This window comes from Parambassis ranga, chromosome 21 (assembly GCF_900634625.1).
Source record: "Parambassis ranga chromosome 21, fParRan2.1, whole genome shotgun sequence".
NCBI lineage: Eukaryota > Metazoa > Chordata > Actinopteri > Ambassidae > Parambassis > Parambassis ranga.
In genome coordinates this window covers 7,722,505-7,738,514 of record NC_041041.1, presented here as the reverse complement: position 1 = coordinate 7,738,514, position 16,010 = coordinate 7,722,505, and the positions used below count along the sequence as shown (strand labels likewise).

Genomic DNA, 16,010 nt, shown 5'->3' with positions numbered 1-16,010 from the left:
TTGTGTGTGTGTGTGTGTATCTGTGTTTTAGGTGAAGGCAGTGAAGCATGGTCATATATTGGTGATTGATGAGGCTGACAAAGCTCCCACTAATGTCACATGCATCCTGAAAACTCTGGTGGAAAGCGGCGAAATGATCCTGGCTGATGGACGCAGAATTGTCTCAGGTGCGTGTGAACACACATGCAAGCACGCACACACACACCGTGACAATAGAGACATCCCAGATACCGCGTGAGCCATCAAAGTAGGACAATGAAATGGAAGAGCTGCAGATTGGATGTCCTAGAAAGCAGACATATAACAGATGATAACATCAAATGAAGGCTGCCTAAAGGAGGCTTAGGATAAAAGCCTTTATGGACAGGTACCAGGAGATTTTGGGTCAAGCTGGACAGCACACATGTAGTTTTTCCCATATAGTCACACTATTAACTGACAGCTCCTCCATCCCTGGCTCATCCTCCTGGAGGAGCATAAACAGCACTTCAGGACTTCATAAACACAATCGTGGGAAAGAAGAAGAATCCAAATGTGTATGTGTTTGCTCTGGTTACATACATGCTAACTGTAACTGTGTCTCCTCCAAAGATCCGTGTGAAGCCAGAGAAAGGCCCAACACCATTATCATGCACCCAGACTTCAGGATGTTTGTCCTGGCTAACCGGCCTGGTTTTCCTTTCCTGGGCAATGACTTCTTTGGAGCTCTAGGTACACGAACACATGCACAACCACCTATAACCAGTGTAAATGCTTTCTGCCCTGCTGAGTTGATCTGTCGTTTCCATGACTGCAGGTTTAGTTGTTAGATATCCATAGTAGATGAAGAGATAGCTGGAAGCATGAGATGGTAGATCTTGTTCAGTTAGACTGAAACTGATATTGGCTTTAAAATTAAATATTGGGCTGTTTTAATGCTGTCTAATCCACGCTGTATCCCACAAAATGACATTGTTACATTGGTAAGCCTATAAAAGGGACAAGTATGTCTGCATTATGGAGGTTTTTAAAGAAGCAATAATAAAATCTTGTGTATTGTGTAACAGGCGATATATTTAGCTGCCATGCTGTGGACAATCCGAAGCCCCAGGCTGAGCTGGCGATGTTGAAACAGTATGGTCCCAATGTTCCTGATGCTATTCTGCAAAAACTGGTAGCTGCCTTTGGAGAGCTCAGGTCCATGGCTGACCAGGGTACCATCACCTATCCCTATTCTACACGAGAGGTGGTCAACATCGTCAAACACCTCCAGGTAAGAAGACGCTCTGAAACAGACAGTACACCACTTTTGGTTTGCTCTCAGACTAGTTTCTATCAATAATTCATTAAATTTATCTGACCTTAATCTTGCACTGCTGGAAGCTTTAATAATGCATGAGAGTGTCCTCATAACTTGGGAAGACACTCCATGCAGACCTAGGAAAAAACACACATCTTGAAATACATGAACAGCTCACCTGAAAGGACATAAGATGTAGAGCCAGCCATCATGAAAAACATTGAGAGGCGGTCATAGTGATTGGAGAAAATGCTGCCTCCAATCACATTTTCTACCTATACCCTCATCTCTCCCCTTGAAACAGCCACAGCTTTCTACTACACTTTAGTCCCATCTCCTTGTGTCCTTAGATGCACACAGTATTATAAGAAAAAGTGACCAGATGACCTCAGCTGGGGGAGGAGACATCAGGATTCCAGCTGGCATTACTGTAGATCAATAATTCAATACAGGGGGACAAGCCTTTGTGTTTGATGTCTTCACTGGCCTCTTGGCCAATTTCTGTATTCATCACCAGCAGTGCGACAGGCAGGGGACAATTCAGCCGAAGCGTAATTGTTGCTTCTTTTGAGGCCGGTGTAGGCTGTGATTACCATTTCACCTTTGGTGACGAATGCACTTTGGTGGTAACGGGACCCCTGATCAATACAGCCCAGGACTCTGTATATTTAGCTGTAACTTGTTGGGATGACAATTTCATTGATTTTTGCAGCAATTTATAGCTCTGTGTAAGTACACTATAATATATAGGTGTGAAAGTGCAAACTATAATCCTAATATGCTGCAGGATCCATGACTGTTAAGTCATTACAGGCATTGTGTCTTATTGAAACATATACAAACATCTAATTACAGCTTCTAAGAAGATTACTCGCATGAAGACTGACATAGTATGAGACTATATATATGAAATTGGACTTCCTCTTTCTCTCTCTCTACCTCCCACTAGAAATTCCCTGATGAGGGTTTGGCCAACGTGGTACGAAATGTCTTCGACTTTGACTCCTACAACAAAGACATGCGGGAGGTTCTGATTGAGTCACTGCATAAGCATGGGATCCCCATTGGAGCCAAGCCCAGCTCTGTCAAACTGGCTAAGGAGTAAGGCATAAAGACAACAAGGCACCACACACATACACACATTATAGGCAGGTACATGATCCTCAGTCAGACTGTCACAGCAGTCAGTAAGGGGTTAGACCAGGTCAGAGGATAATAGAAAACACTTAATGGCCTACTTTGTTATGTCAGCGGTGAAGTAGGTCAGGCTCCTTCCTTACACGATGCTACTAGGCAAGGTCTGCTCATTAGTCATCATCCCCTTTGCAGAAACACTAGGGTAAAGGTAGAAAGAAGTAAATCTATCACACATTGTTGTATTGGTTTGCAATATTTTTAACTTGTGAATCATAAAATAAACATTATTGACCTTCACTAAAATGATGATATCAAAGTGTAACACTGTAAATGACCTGTAAACCTCTAAACTAAATCTGCATGAGCAATTCCAGTTTGTACATGTGGTAGAAAAGAGGTGTAGACAGCAGAACTACTTGCCTGACAGTCTGGAGTCAAAAGGTGTCTAAAGTCAAGGGTCCTTCCAAGTCAGATCCTTAGTAGTCTTTCCAAGTCAAATCCCTTAGGGGCCAAGCTAATGCCTTTTGCATCTTCTACATTGCTGTCTCTTTGTTATTTGGGTCAATTAATGTTTATGTGTGTGCAGATTACTAGGGGTGTTTGAATAACACTGAAGATGCACATGAAGCATTTTCAGTGTTCTATGGTACAGCTAACTGTAACTACAGTGTCACATTTTGGGAATTTTGAGAGCTGCCTTCAGATTTCTGCTTTGTATCTGCCCAAAGGGGTTAACAAAAGCACTTTTTCTGCACATGTACATGTTTTGTTTTTCACAAACTAGGATTTCTCATGCAGATTTATATTTTTGCAGAAGAGCACAGGTTGATTTACAACCACAAACTTTGAAATATGACCTTACAAGCTCAAAACCTCCTTTACCCTGACTGGGGTCTGTGCATCATTCACTCATTTTAAAGTATTTGTGGTTGTTGGGATCCTGAAGTGCTTGAAGTTGGCTGGTAATGTCTTTAGTCCTGTGACTGGACTAAACTTCGAGGCTTCCATGAAGTCTACTCACATCTTCCTAAAGTGTTAAATTAATAGATGCATTCATCGTACACATACCTCAACTATTTATCAAGGAAATATTGATTCTAATATCCACTGTTTGTCTTATTATGTACAGCCGGTGTCTTTCAAATAAAGGAAAATATTTGTTTCTCGTCTCCTGTGGTTTTATTTAGTAGTATCAAAGTATTAATAGTATCAACAATTAAATTACTTAAGAAGCAGGGAAGAAACAAGTATTTTCCTTGACAAATTATGTGTTCCATTATGTCTTTGGACATCATCCAAACTGTGGTAATCCCTGTTTTAAATCCCCATCTTGAACAGTTTATATCAGACTAGCGGCTTTAACCACATCTTGTGGATGTAAAAGCAAACATTTTGTCTCTTGATTTTCAATTTTGGACATGGAAAACAAGACGTTCCTTTTATATGTCTTGCTGCTTTTCCATTCATAGAAATATTTATGGTTAGAGGACGGTCCATCCTCCAAGCCTTCTTCCAGCCCTTATGGGATTGCAGTGTTTTGTGGTCATGCTGCATTTGTCATTCCACCTGCAGCCAATGAGACGTTGGCCTCAATCCAGCTGTGAGTCATGCGTGGACCAGTACACATCTGGTCAGACACAACAGGCTGAGCAGGGACTGTTTTCCTGCATGTATTGACTGACCAGTTTTCAAATAAAAACATTTAAAACAAATCCAGCTCAGAGCAAATGTAGCTATTTTGTGGCAGCTATTTTGAGCCTTTTAAAAAAAGGATAATTTCATTTCAATTTATGTGGACATTCAAAATCTGAAAATAGCAGCCAAGAGTCACATTTGCACAAATAGTCAAAATTTATATCCTAGATAGTAACACATTTCCTCAGACAGCTGTCACCATGTTACCTTTGGTCTTTAGGTTGCCGCTGCCGGAGGTCAAGATGACCGGATACTGGACCATAAATCAAGGTGGCAACGCTCGCCGCAAACTGCTCTGCCCAACGGAGACACACCCTATAGACATCAAGGTAATTGCACATTGTCAATTATAAATGTTCAGAAATACACATCATTAAAAGTGTGTGTGCTTACACTTTGTCAATTGAAGACCTCGAGTCAGACACTGAGAGAAACTGAACACAAATGATGACAGCACAGTATGAACTGGCAAGGACAAAGAGGAGCACTAGACTTAAATACATGAGGATAACAAGACACAGGTGAAACACCTTAGGGAGGAGCAAGCAGTCACAATGGCTGCAAACACAAGGAAACCGTACTTTCAAAATAAAACATGCAATACAACCAAACAGCAGAAACTAAATAAACTTGGAAAATCAAGAGAGAGTCAAAGGAAAACACAGCTAAACAAACTGGGGATCATTACAGTAACACATTGATAAACATGAATATTATTTTCATATTTTGTTGTGTGCTCCTTTGTGTTTGTGTGTGTGTGTGTGTGTGTGTTTCAGGGCCCTGTGTTTCTCCGTGTCCAGAGTTACCCCTGCAACAGGCAGGAGAGCAGGGCTTTGAGTTTTAGTGAGGAAAAGGCCCACTGGCAGATTCCCATGAATGAAATTAACATCATCTGTGATGTCATCACCAAAGACGGTACACACACAATGCTCATACACAAAAAAATTATATACTGTAATACAATACTTCACATAAGCCAGACCAAATGAATGGATTTTTGTTCATTTTAAACATGTCAATACTAATATTGTACATGTTGTACTGACATTGCCTCTGTTTATGTTTTGGCAGATGCCCTGTACGTGGCAACATGTAATCCGGTGTCTTTGTACTCCATGAAGGAGCGTGGGGGGACAATTCAGTGCATGGACCTTTATGATGTTTTCCCCAGGACCATCAGTGGTGTCTGGCAGCCCTTTGTTACCATTGCCCCACTTGGGAGCCCTCTGGATGGACAGGTGGTGCTGCACGAGGAGCAGGTTGGTGCACACAGAAATGACCATAGATTACATTCATTTCAGTGGCTTTGGGATTTTTTTTATTATACACTGATCCAGTAAAGCAATGTAAGGATTATATTAAATGCATCCTGTGGATTTTATTCTGTCCACAAAAACACACTGTTTGTTCTTTAACAGCAACCTTAAGTTTCCATTTAAAAAGAAGAGTGGTGTGGGAGATGTCTCAGCAGCTGCTTGGAGAGTTGAACATGGCCTTGAACAGTTGGGGTTGTGACATTTATAATTTTTTGCCCGCTTTTGGTCAGGCTAAATTTTTCATTCTCAGGGAGGAGTCACTTTTTCAGCAGTAGTCACATTTCCATATTGACACAACTTGTTCATAAACAGAGCATAATAACAGCTTTGAAAGATAATTGTGAATAACTAGGTTGCCTAATGTTTCGTTCAAACCGTTACTTACGGTGACTTGCAGTCATTGTGTGCTCTTCTCTTATAGAGTGCTCCAGCTAACGTCATCCATGATACAAACGTAGAGTGTATGTTTGGATTCTATGTTGCAGGGTTAGCCATTTACCTATGGATCTGGCATCGTTTGCTTATACTCAATGTGTCATGCTAATAGTAAATATAGAGACCTATAGGTTTGTTTCTCAGGCAGGGTACAACATACTGAATGCGACTTTTTGTGCATCATAACACTAAGCTAACTAGTGTCATGAGGCTGAGTCCAGATCAGTCCCTATATATACTTTATTCAAAATTCACCTGTACACGTGTCAGTGGTCATTCTTCACAGAAGAAGCATTATCTCTTTTGTCTCTTGTCCTTGTTCTGACTTGTAATGTGATGGGTTACACAACACTGGCACTTATTTATGTTTTCCATTGGACAACCACAGCTCCGAAATAACTGTGCACAAGTCCTGTTTCTTAAAATGGTTAGTGGCTAGCGGTTGTTTGCTGTTGAATCTTTACCCCAAAAGACTTGGCCCGATGACAGCAGAACATAAGACAAGAACAATGCACGTTGTTACTTCAGCCAGAACACTTGTACAGCTGGTGCTTATTAGGCAAGAGGAGGATTTCTAAAAATACCATAGTGATGGATCATGTTGCGTCTGTCTAAAAAATGAAGAGGCCCAGACAACATAAAGTTCATTTGCAGGTCATTGGCCTTCCAGGGAGATCAGGGAAAGCAACACACACACACACACACACGTACACAAAACACATAAATGCATGCATGCACACACTTGTTATTGGAAAAAAAGCATGCAAGAAAAAACAAAGGAGAAATATTTACATCACTCACATACACAAACTCAGAGCAAAGGCACTTCCACAAGCAGGCGGTGCACATGTTCTCTCACATGTACAACACTCCCTCTATTGGCAGTGTATGTTTAGAATCAGGAAATGGGGTTTGCCCTCTCTGAATAGCTCAGCTAGTCCTCAGTATAGCAGCGTGTATGTCAGGAATGGAAGACCATAAGGAAACCATTAGTGTGAAGCAGGGTAGCTGGGGCTGAGGCCAGCTCCCCTGTGGCTCCTTCTCATAAAACTCAATTGAAGATGAGTCCTTGTGCGTCACAAACCAAAAGCCTTTCGCACAGTTCATCCAACACACACACACATACAGAAATATCCTGCACACAGATGCCCATACTGCACAGACAATATGTTTGTAAACTGAATTTCCTGCAGTGCTCGTTGTATTTAGTATCAGTGCAGCAGGTTTCTACCAGGAAACCATTTGCAAGAGGTCTTATTTATGGTAAAATAATGGGACTAATTGCATTAAGAAGGTCATTACAGTGGATTGAGATTTACAGTGAAACAATTGCACATTAGAAAACTAAAAAATATTTGTGAAGAAATTGAGACCAGGTCATCAACACACTACAGAATTGTCAGCAGATGGTCATTTATTATGTTGTTTAATTGCCATATGTCCTGTGGTGACTGGTTTGTCTTTCTTTCAGAGTAACACAGTGCTCCATTTAGATCTGGTAACCGGCGCCGTGCGGAGGCTCATGCTGTCTCCGGACAGCGATCAGCCACCCACAAGAGCCTCCAACTGGTGGAGCAGTAAGGAACAACAGGTCAGAGGTTTCAGAGTCTCAGAGGAGAAATGTGGATTGGCTTGTGCCTCACAGATGCTCTGGAGTCGTCTGTTTTCATTCAAGACATACTGTAGAGGACATGTTTTTCTTCTCTGTCACATGGCCAGTTTTACACTTACACTATGCATGTGTTTTTCTGCCGATTTGGAACAGATTACATTCTAGTAAGTCCGCTACTTGTTCTTTGCAGGGAGCATATAAAATGTGTCGTGACTTTGCCCACAAAAACTGGATTCTCTTCTATAAAGAAGATGGGTAAGTACTTCTGAATCAGTACAATCTGAATCTCAATCATGTTGTGAAATCAGCCACTAACAGTCATTGATTGTATGTGCAGGAACCAGCTGGAAGTGCTGGATGTGCTGGAGGGCCGGGTTCACTCTATTTCCCTACCCATCAACCTGAAGTCTGTCTTCTTGGTGGCAGAGGACCGCTGGCTTTTGCTGGAGAGCAACACCAACAAGTAAAGAATGGATCTCAAATCTCTTAGTAGGCCCCTGGAAAATCATGTTGTGTTCTGACATTTTTCAAACCTTAAACTCAGAATCTTTTTCTTCTGAGGTTTGAGGGTAAAGTCAAATTAATTCACTGAAAAAAAAACTAAATTATTTTGCTTTTTTTATCTAACAATTCTGAATTCTGAATATCATAAATATAAGAAATGTACAGAAAAGGTTTAGAAGTAATAATTCTGACATGATTTTACAAATCTAAAAAAATGCACACGTCTACTTTTTGCTTTGTTATAGAACTGAATATGATATACTGTTTGTTTATAGGAAGTATCTGCTGACAAAGCCCATGCATATGGCTGCTGAAGATTCTGGTGTTTGTCAGCTCCACAGCATTAGTGACGACTCAGTCAGCTCAGGCCATGGAGCCAGCTCAGGTATATACTGTACATATATACATATATGACACCTATATATACACGTTCTGATGCATGTAGCACTGAATCAGTCCACAGAACTGTTTGTTTATTTATTTCTTTTCCACCTTCCCAGCTGAGGTGTCCATACCTCAGATGCTGTCCTGTGAACAGCTGCCCAATGAGAACCTCAGTGCTGCTCTGGACCAGAAGATTGTTTCACCTAACCGCGTGCTGACTGACACTGGCTCTTTTGCACGGATTCTAGTGGGCTTCCCAGATCTCATGGTAAGATTTAAAGGTGTGACGCCTAATGCATGCACAACAAAAAAATAGTTGTACGACTGATATAAGCAGTGACATTTTCTTTTTGATTTCTTTCCTTGACCAGTCCCCTAACGAGGTGTACAGCTTTAAGAGGCCTGTCGACTTAACAGCGATGAAGAGCAGTGAGAGCGGTGCTCACATGTTCCTTAGAGGCGGGCTTCGGTCCAGTCCTGCTAAACACGAGAATTGTGTCAATCTGCTCTCGGCCAATCAGGTGGTCCGGGCCTTGCCACCCAGCAAGGTGCCCCTAAAAGAGATCTACCCCAAAGGTCAGAGTTCAGCTCAATTAAGCTCAGGCATTGTCAACATATAGAACTAATGTAAACTTTTTTTTTTGTTACTCAGATGTTACACCTCCTATGACAGCTGCATACCTTGAAGTGACTGATCTGAACTCCAAAAAGCTCAAATATATTCCTGTGCCAAGGTAACTACAGTGCTCCAATTCTTACTGTGAAGCATTTTCACATAATTCTGTATCCTCTGGCCCCACCTAGTGGTTAGAGACTGCATTGCCTTAAAAATGTTGAAACATCTCCTTCACTAGGCTGGTCTGGATTTTGCAAAATGCTTTAAGTACTATTTCTGGTGCCAATAATTTCTAAGAGTGATAATATGAGTGTAAAAATATAAATTGTTTGTTTGTAAGGTTTTCTATATATCTGTGATTGACAGGTCAATGTCAGTGTCACCATACACTAGCTGGCTGTCCAAAGTGTCAGAGTCTGATGTGCTGATAGCGGCTCTTGGTTCTGGAGGTGTGGTCACGGTGGACGTGGGCGGGTATGTCAGGCTCTGGGAGACGGGCTTGGACACTCTGCAGCAGTCACTAATGGAATGGAGGAATATGATTGGGGCAGAGGACGGCAGACCCATACAGGTAAAATGACCAGCTTGAATGTTTTATGGAGAAGCTTCTGGCCCCAGTGAGGTTATTGGATCATGATGCAGAAAAATGCTTTCAGCCTGCAGTTTCTCCGTACACCACTGAGAGGCAGTGCTGCAGCAAAAATAACCTCTGTGAACAGAACATCATCTGGATGTCCCTCTGCATGTTTGCTACACTCTGGCAGAAACATTCCTGATTTTATGCTAACCGGAATCTTTCCAGGCCCAAAATTTATGACTTAGCTGGACCCAGGGTGGGAGGGTATGAATGAATGGGCATTGTGCTGATGATGCAATAGGGTTTGACCCTCACCGCAGGTCAGAACATTTAGGCCTGAGCACTGAGACAGCATTGTTAATGTGCCCACATGTGCACACAGATGGAGGAATTCTTTAGATAATGTAGCCTTCCAGACGCAGGGGGCGTTATGTGCAAATCTGGGGGCATGGAGCAGTGATGGAGGAGGCACAACAAGGATGGAATTGATCATTTCATAACATAGGATGAGACTGTTTTCTCACTCAACATCCAGATATGATGTGGATGTTGTTTGATTAGGAAGAGCCATCCTCTACTTTTCTACTGCAAAAAAAGTCTCACACTCCCCCATACACCTGCAAAGCACACATGCACACACAGGACCTCTTTCTGGCCCGGATTCCTCAGTAGTCAGGTCTTCTTTGATGGGGCACCTTGAGTCCACTGTAGGTCAGCCATACACAGACTCTCCCTGTTAGCGCTCTGCAAACAACAGTAGCTCTACTGTATTTAAACATACCTGCCTAAAAGACTCCCTGTATATGTGGAACTTTTACCAAACTGTTTACACACACACTGGTTCCATACGGGCTTACCTGTTTGCACATGGCTCATGTGCAATACTTGCCAAATACCTTGCTTTTAATGACTCACCGAGTCATAAAACAGTGTAACTGTCAGGTTTTTGGCTTATGAATGAAATTGCTTCATGTGTTCCCAGGTTCTTCTTCATGAGGGGCAAAAGACATGACAGCTCACTGCCTTCATAATCCCAACATTGTTCATTACAGGCAGCTGTTGACATCATCAGTACACATGTCAATAAAGTATGCAGCCAGCAGTATGTACAGAACAGTCAGTCACTCAACCAGACACTAAATGTTGTACAGTATTGTTGTTTTTATACCTGTATGTTTCTTTGCCCTCTGCTGGTGTTGTTGGCTACCTGCCACTATTTTCCCAGCTCCACCCTTTAAACTAGCTTATCAGTGACACTCACACGCATGTATACACATGTTTCCTCCTTAAAACTTCAGGTCATCTGCAGGAGCATGTTGCAAAAATGGAATATGAATCACTCCACTGCTGCTATAATTCCATATTTATTAAATCCATGTAAATCAAGGGAGAGAGACTGTGCGTGTATGTATGACTATATGACTTCAAATTTCATGTTTTTGCACACCTGCACTCCCTTATGTTTCATAGCCATGCATATATGCAAACATGCTAGTTAGTACCAAAGTTCACACTGGAGCATTTATTTTAAAGGAAAGACTTATAAGTGGACACACACACACACACACACACACACAGCATCACTCCTAAATCACTCTTTGACTTTAGACGCCTGATGGGAGAATCAGGCATTTATGAGCCTATTAATCCTGCAAAACAAGGCGTGGACTGCAGATGGGAGACAGAAAGAGTGAAAAAAGAATGACAGAATAGGAGGGGTTAAGACATTGATTCCCACAGTCATAAAACTGGCCTTTTCTCCACTCCACCACCACACTCATTTTCCCTCTCCTGTCTTTCCATTCTCTCTCTCTGTTCATCTTTCTGTCTCAGAGTGAAGGCCCCTGGTTTGCACGATATTTTCACACTGTCGGTGATATCTTTCTTGTTGCTTAAAGTCTGAAGATTTCTTCACTGCTCAGTGCTCACCATAATCTCTGCTCGAGCAGAAAAATCTAATCCTCATATATACTAGAAGGCTGTGATAGAGATGATGACAACCTGAGATGATCAAGCCCTATTCCCTGGCTAAGTTTTAATAAAGTCAGGGGATAATTAAGTTTAATAAATTCTCTAATCTTGTGAAAAACCTTACAGCTGCTCTCCAAAAATAATAAAGCCAGTGAGTAGGTGATCATATCTGAAAGAAAATGAGGCTTCTCCTGTCTAATCATAGTGGTATTATTAATGAAACTAATAGTCCCACTGCTGTAAATGAACTGTGACATACCCATCATGATCCTGTAGCTGTTGTGGCTGAGTTACTCATGCCTCTTTCACAGCAGTGCGGGAACCTGAACCGAGTGTGGCAGCTTTAAAAGCCCCTCTGATCCTGGAGTGAGCGCATGCCTTAAACCATCACTCATCATTTTTCTTTACCCAAACGTGAAGCATTAGTCACCCCCTTACAGCTACAGCTATATGCAGTGTGATGACAGAGGTAGATTACTGAAACAGAACAGCTTCCTCTCTGATGGGCAGGGAAGAATCAGGGAGCTGCTGATGGAGCTGCTGCTGTGTTGGCAGGTTATACGTGTGTGGCGTTTATCAAGTGATCATAATCACATTCACAAACAGTCAGACTGATATGTCTAGCACTAGCAGCTAAGCCTTTGAAGTCACATTCCGGTGCATCAGGTGCACACCCTCATTTCCCAACATGGCGCAGGCATGTGTGCAGCAAAGCTCATGTTCTGCTGCTGTCTTTTTGCTGTATGACTCATGCACATTCTCACATGCATTAGCCTGTAATCAGAGAGCAGTCACATGGTGGAGGTGAGGTCCTGAAGGTGAGCTGTGGTGACGCAAAGGACCTGGACCTTTCACCTTTTACCTCAGCTCAGAGCTATGGTGCCATCTCTCTGGTTACTGAGGCTAACACACACCTCCTGTGGATCTTTGCAGCTGTATGAGACGGCAAAGATGTTTCTGTCCTCATTTTAAATGTGAGACCCTGCTGATGACTAAAACAGCCTGTCCCTGTTGTCCCACTGTTACTGCCTCACTATGAAGGGCCAGTAAAGATTTTTCTCATGCAGATCTGTAGCACGAACAAACAGGTTACACTGTGTGTATCTGCAGGAGACTGAGATATCAACATAACATTAGGCAATGTGAGAGTTTGGATATGCTGATAATGAATAATCCTCAATCCCATGATATTATCTTGTCTCTATAATCTGACAGTGTGTGTATCAGACTGGTCGTCCTAATCTGAACTAAGTACAGAGAGCTCTGCTGACACAGCAGCTCCGTGTAGGTGTGAGAACAGAGCCAGAGCTCTCAGGGTGTCAGTGTGAGGTGTGGACAGTGGGTCAGAACAGGGAGGGGTCCTCCTCCTGTTCACTCTAGATAAGACTCTCTCCAACCGCTCAGATCGTAACACACCAATGAAAAATCAAAAACAGCCGACCACAGTTTACAAGGAAACCTCATCCCCCACAGATACCATTCAAATTCCTGCAGTGTGTAAGAATGCAGCTGAACCACAGGGGACACACTCAAATACCCCTTTCTCTCTGCTGCTTCGTTGTGTGTGCCAGACTCTGGCTGGTCGCCCTGCCTCACTGTGAGAGCCAGAATGCTGATTTTGGCTCGGATGGCGCTGCTTCCCTCTCCATCGCTCTCCTGCAGAGACAGACAGAGCCTATTCTGTGTATCCTGCTAAGACCTCAGACCTTAGAGATTCTTTAATTTTGGTTAATGCCTTCCCTGTGTGGCAGGGAGCTGACCGGGCATTTTGATAGCTCTTACATACAACAGCAGGTCAGGGATTGTAGAGAAGCTTGAGAAGGAAAAATCTCATGTCTGCATTTAAACTTTTTCCAGAAAGTTTCTAAACGCTGTTATTGTCTCATCACCGCAGCTTTCCTGATTTAACAGTTTGTATTGTATTCAGTTAGCTAAGCATTGTGTAATTGTAGTTTGTCAAGAGTAACCACAACATTATTCCTGAAAAACCAGACCATCGCCATCACCATGGGTCAAATTGTAATTTGTGGTTGAACTGACCCTTAAAACCTCATTAACTAGAACACCTAGTGTGAGAGCTCTTCTTTGGGAATCTGGACTCCACATGACATCTCTCATTCGTCTTCTTACAGATCACCATTCAGAGGGACAGTGGTCTTGATGTCTCTGCCCCAAAGCATGGCAAGATAGATCCCCACAACACTCCTCATGTCGGTGGAAACCAGTGGGCGGGCGGAACAGGTAACAGGTGTTTCTAACTGGGTCAGCAACAAGCGCAAATACTTTCTGTCCACTGAATGAATCTGAGATGACATTTACACAGACATTACTATGACTGATAGTGTGTAAGGAGGTGGGTATTTGTGAACTGTGGTGTGCTCCCTTCTTTCAGCGACCGTTTAGTTTCCCTTAGGCACTGCACTAAACCACCGTCTGCTCAACTTCATTAGGGATGGCAGCAAAAACTACTACTTGCACAAGGCAGCTGCTAGAATCTAAATGTGAACAAAGACGCCTGTTAATCCAGTGGTCAGTTAACAAAAGTTAAACTGATTACTATATTGATAATATGTATTTACTTACTTCTTTATCTGGCCTCTTTGTTCACAGTAATATAAAGCTGTGCACGTCTGTGGAAACAGAAATCATGGCTAGAATTACAGAGAACTTGTCAAGTCTTCAGTGCAAATTTATGCAACTATATTGCAGACAGGGAAATTAAAGGTGCCCTTAATTTTTGTTCATACAGGTGGCAGAGACACTGCAGGTCTAGGTGGCAAAGGCGGCCCCTATCGTCTGGATGCAGGCCACAAAGTCTACCAGGTTTCCCAGGCGGAAAAAGATGCTGTTCCAGAGGAGGTTCGCAGAGCAGCCCGGGAAATGGCTGAGAAGGCTTTCAAAGAAAGGTGGGCTGCTAAAAGTGTCTTTGCACAGTTGAAAGTTGTGCTCAGACCTTAAGTTTGAACCCGTATCCACACAGAATTAGCTTCACAGGTGGGAAGTCTCATAAGAGTGCACAGATGTTCTACTGACTGTCTTTTTCCGCTTTGGAAACTACCGTAACTGAAGTGTGTGAGGTGTGTAATGTGGGACAGGTGTGTGTGTGTGGGCTGTAGTCAGATATGGTGCTCCATCTGTGGTAAACACTTTTAAGAGTGCACTGTCCCGACTGGATGGTTACATGCAATGATCCAGCTGCGGTGTATGTGTGTGCCTATGTGTGTGTGTGTGTACATTCATTTCAGAGCAGAGGGTTTAGAGGGCATCCCTTTCACCAGCCACCATGAAGGCTGTCTCTGTTCTCTTCAAACACTCTTTTTAGTTTCTTTTCTCCCCTGTCCCCCCCTCATCCTCGCCCGTCCTCCCTCCCCCCCTTTCCTGCACAGCCCTCCTCATACACTGGCTGCTTTCACACCAAGAGGACAACCTTTCTGACTCTCTCTCTCTGTATCTCCTCATTTTCTTCTTCACTTAGTCATTTCACAACCCTCGTCTCTCCCTGTCCTTTGCAATGTGTATCAGTGTCTCACTAACCCTCGACAACATCATGTAGCTACATGCTGATTTTGAAGGAAACATCACTCTGCTTAAGTAGGTGAGCACACACACAGAAATACCGTCATACAGTAGAAGCTGTTTAATGTGAGCACCTTTTTCCATTCTCACATATGTGTACACAATCCTAAAAATCAAACTATGATCCCTCCAAAAACATTTGAGACACACACAAGCACAAGCACAAGCAAAAACAAGCTTAGGTATGCCAAAAAAAGAAATACACAACCTGAGTTTCCAGCTGTGAACAAAAGGGAAAATGTGGTTGAGAGTATGTTAAAAGAAGAATTTAAGCACTAAATATAAAGAAATATACTTCATATCAGCCACATACACGTTGAATTTATGCCATACTGCTCATCCCAGGTGAGGCAGTTATACCCTGCTAGTCTCACTTAAGAGTGCAGTTTTTTTAAGGTAATCTTGAATTTTTTACATTTTTTAATTGTGATTTTAGGGAACAGAGCTAATTAACAGCAACAATTAAGTCCCTATTTAAAGAACGGAATTACAACAAATTGCTCAAGCAAGTTAACTACAATAAACAATCATTTTGAGTCAGTACAAGCACAACCATTGTTTTTCTAAATGAAATGCATCATAAAGAAATTTGAATCCTTATTGTGAAATGACCCCTGTCTGTGGGCTTGTGAGATGGAAGGCTGCTGTTTGGGGAGCATGTTTAGCTGCAGGGAGTGTCAGCCTAAGTCCTTGTTTTTGTGGTTGTTGTGTGTGAAATTTCAGCGCGCCTCCACCTTCCTGAGCCAAAACAAACTCTTTCTCTCTGTTTCACTCCTGCTTCTCTTTAAGTCAAGGTTCAGGAATTTAAAGGAAATAGCTCCGGCCACTGGCCAGAGTGTGTGCTCACCACATCCACTCTCATGCACTCTCTCACACACACACACACACACACACACACACACACATAT

At 42.5% G+C, this 16,010-nt stretch overlaps 1 protein-coding gene across 1 annotated transcript in view; it reads left to right on the top strand.

Annotated features, from left to right (window-relative positions):
- Nucleotides 1–16,010, top strand: part of vwa8 (von Willebrand factor A domain containing 8) — a 42,599-nt gene that overhangs the window by 18,643 nt on the left and 7,946 nt on the right. Inside the window, exons 23-39 of the mRNA XM_028393240.1 lie at nucleotides 32–167; nucleotides 592–711; nucleotides 1,047–1,252; nucleotides 2,229–2,380; nucleotides 4,332–4,440; nucleotides 4,888–5,026; nucleotides 5,183–5,370; nucleotides 7,334–7,453; nucleotides 7,665–7,729; nucleotides 7,812–7,937; nucleotides 8,254–8,363; nucleotides 8,479–8,630; nucleotides 8,734–8,938; nucleotides 9,015–9,096; nucleotides 9,345–9,549; nucleotides 13,659–13,767; nucleotides 14,276–14,432. Of these exons, the coding sequence (XP_028249041.1) occupies nucleotides 32–167; nucleotides 592–711; nucleotides 1,047–1,252; nucleotides 2,229–2,380; nucleotides 4,332–4,440; nucleotides 4,888–5,026; nucleotides 5,183–5,370; nucleotides 7,334–7,453; nucleotides 7,665–7,729; nucleotides 7,812–7,937; nucleotides 8,254–8,363; nucleotides 8,479–8,630; nucleotides 8,734–8,938; nucleotides 9,015–9,096; nucleotides 9,345–9,549; nucleotides 13,659–13,767; nucleotides 14,276–14,432 (2,381 nt within the window). The remainder of the gene's footprint in view (nucleotides 1–31; nucleotides 168–591; nucleotides 712–1,046; nucleotides 1,253–2,228; nucleotides 2,381–4,331; nucleotides 4,441–4,887; nucleotides 5,027–5,182; nucleotides 5,371–7,333; nucleotides 7,454–7,664; nucleotides 7,730–7,811; nucleotides 7,938–8,253; nucleotides 8,364–8,478; nucleotides 8,631–8,733; nucleotides 8,939–9,014; nucleotides 9,097–9,344; nucleotides 9,550–13,658; nucleotides 13,768–14,275; nucleotides 14,433–16,010) is intronic.